Below are 2,254 nucleotides of genomic sequence, written 5' to 3' on the forward strand. Positions count from 1 at the left end.
TCCTAATAGTAAAGATGACAATGTATATTCTTATTTCAATAATAAAAAAAAAAAAGTAGATTGTTCAGACCGGAAGTTCTTCCTTAACAGTAAAGAGGTATGTTGAATCGTCGGAATAATATTCTTTTAACTCTTATATATAGGGCTCTCGAATCCTCAAGATAAATACATTCTCTTCATTAGATCAGATTATTATTGGTTTATTGATTAATTGTTCTCTCAAAACATAGATTGACTTGAGCATCAGAGAGTCGGCAGGCGAATCTCGGTTCATTCATGTTTTGTTGTATCATATAACCGGATCTTCCTTAAGAGGAAGTTAATGAATAAAGAAGTAATTAGTTGAATGGAGAAGTTTATTCACAATGTTGTTCATCATTGCTCATACAAAAAAAAACTGTTCAAGGTAACCATTTACAGCTCTTTAGATAACTAAACTCAAATTAATGGAGCAATGAAGAAAGAAATGATAATTAATCCATCATCACCACTTTATTACATCATAGGCAAAGGAATTGATCCTCCTACAGCCACAACCTGTTGCTCAAGCTGCAATTATCACAAACCAGATTAATTTTAAAAATGGATTGTCCTGTCATGATAATGACAACTTTCCGTAAATCATGTTGTCGTATCAGAAAGTGAGTAAAGATGTTAGTTTCTACTTAATTACCTTGAAAAGAGTTTGGAGCTTGGTTTTCACTAGAGAATACTCATGTTTCACTTGCTGCAGACATTTTAGGCATCTGTAGCAGACCAAAAAAGTTATGAGAAGTTTTAGTATACGTCTGTCGCACCAGGTCATCCGTAACACTTTAACCAATAAATGACATAATTACCCCTCAGCATTCTGCTCGTCACAGTAGTTGCGAAAGGCGATACAGACTCTCTGAACTCTTTGAGCTCCAATGCTGTTTTTCCAACACAAATTTTTAAAAAATAAACATTCTGTGAGCTGCATTATAGTCTAAATTATACTCTTAAAGCCATAAAATCTACATTTTTACATGTATCAAGAAATTCAACTGCTACTCAAGCCTACCAGAAGTACAATTTGAGTTTAAATATATTTCAATATATAACAAGATGGGTCTATGTTATACACGTTTCAAACCCACAAGACATTCACGTGCGGGGTCTGTATGAAAGATAACTAATAGCTTAATTAAGTTTTTTGGTTCAATGATTTCTTAACAAAGTGGGCCCTCTCCAAAATGGATTTATTTGGTTCACCTGTTAATGTATATTTCTTTACTGTTGTTGTTAGCTGTTACTGTTAACGGAATTTCCCTCTGAAATTATACTTTTTTTTTTTACTGTTTGGAGTAAAAAAGCAAAAAGGAGATTCGAAAAGGAGTTGTACACGAGCACAAAGTTCGATATAAAAATTAGAATTTGAACTCGAACTCGAGATCACCGGCTTAAACAACTTCAGATTTTGTGATTACCTGGAGCTGCTGCCTTTGAGCTGATGAACATGAGCATCTATTCTTTTGAAATCAACACTTTGCTGGTCTCTGTGCAAGAACACAAAAACAAAAACAAAAAGTTTAAATGAATGAAACTGGAAAATGCATATAAATTTGAAAAAAGAAAGAGAAAAGATTTAATTTCTCACAGAGCTTTGGCAAGTTCATTAACAAGTCTTTCAGAATCTTCAAAGAACAAAGAAACAACTTCAACCACAAAATCTGGGTTGCTTTCATCTTGAAGCTGATGAAGTTGATTAAATTGATCATCCAAAAATCCCTAAAATCAAACAACTCATCATACTGATTCACAAAAATAAGATTCAAGAACTCAAACAAGAAGCAAAAATGGAATTTACAGAATCTCTGAATTACCTCATGAAATAGAGAAGATGTGTAATCATTTAACTGTCTTTGGAGCTGAATAGCTTTATCCATTTCTTTATCTCTGAATAATAATAACAACTTTGCTTGATTCAGAAAATAAAATCAACAAAATTTCATTTAGCATTTGGTGGGATTTTGTAGCTAAGGATTATATATTGGGTTCTGAAAATGGAGTAGTAGAGCAGAAAAGGGGTAAATTTCACGCATGGTCATTGAAATTTGGAGTTTGTTTTAATAAAATCTTTTAACTTTCCTGTTTATTTTAGAAGACGGTTGACATCTCAAAATTGATGATATTTAATTCTTTATTTTTTTTTTTTAATTTTGAGGTCATTTAGGTGGTGTTTCGTGGGAAAAGAAAATGAATGTTTAGAGAGGGAAAACTCTAAAAATGCTGA

At 32.3% G+C, this 2,254-nt stretch overlaps 1 protein-coding gene across 1 annotated transcript; it reads right to left on the bottom strand.

The window, feature by feature from the left end:
* Nucleotides 1–326: 326 nt before the first annotated feature.
* LOC136206486 (histidine-containing phosphotransfer protein 1-like) lies at nucleotides 327–2,044 on the bottom strand. The gene is made up of 6 exons (XM_065997553.1): nucleotides 1,845–2,044; nucleotides 1,619–1,749; nucleotides 1,449–1,517; nucleotides 840–911; nucleotides 674–746; nucleotides 327–549 (listed from the first exon to the last, which is right to left on the bottom strand). The coding sequence occupies exons 1-6, from the start codon at nucleotides 1,905–1,907 to the stop codon at nucleotides 496–498; spliced, it is 462 nt and encodes a 153-aa protein (XP_065853625.1). The 5' UTR covers nucleotides 1,908–2,044; the 3' UTR covers nucleotides 327–495.
* Nucleotides 2,045–2,254: the final 210 nt, after the last annotated feature.

The sequence above is a fragment of the Euphorbia lathyris genome, chromosome 9, assembly GCF_963576675.1.
Source record: "Euphorbia lathyris chromosome 9, ddEupLath1.1, whole genome shotgun sequence".
In the NCBI taxonomy this organism is placed as follows: domain Eukaryota; kingdom Viridiplantae; phylum Streptophyta; class Magnoliopsida; order Malpighiales; family Euphorbiaceae; genus Euphorbia; species Euphorbia lathyris.

Excerpts from the sequence above, each read along its gene's own strand:
- LOC136206486 (XM_065997553.1), bottom strand. The coding sequence starts at position 1,907 with ATGGATAAAGCTATTCAGCTCCAAAGACAGTTAAATGATTACACATCT. Across the intron at positions 1,518-1,618 it reads AATGAACTTGCCAAAGCTCT|AGACCAGCAAAGTGTTGATT; the intron begins GTGAGAAATTAA and ends GTTCTTGCACAG. Across the intron at positions 912-1,448 it reads CTCAAAGGCAGCAGCTCCAG|CATTGGAGCTCAAAGAGTTC; the intron begins GTAATCACAAAA and ends TTGGAAAAACAG.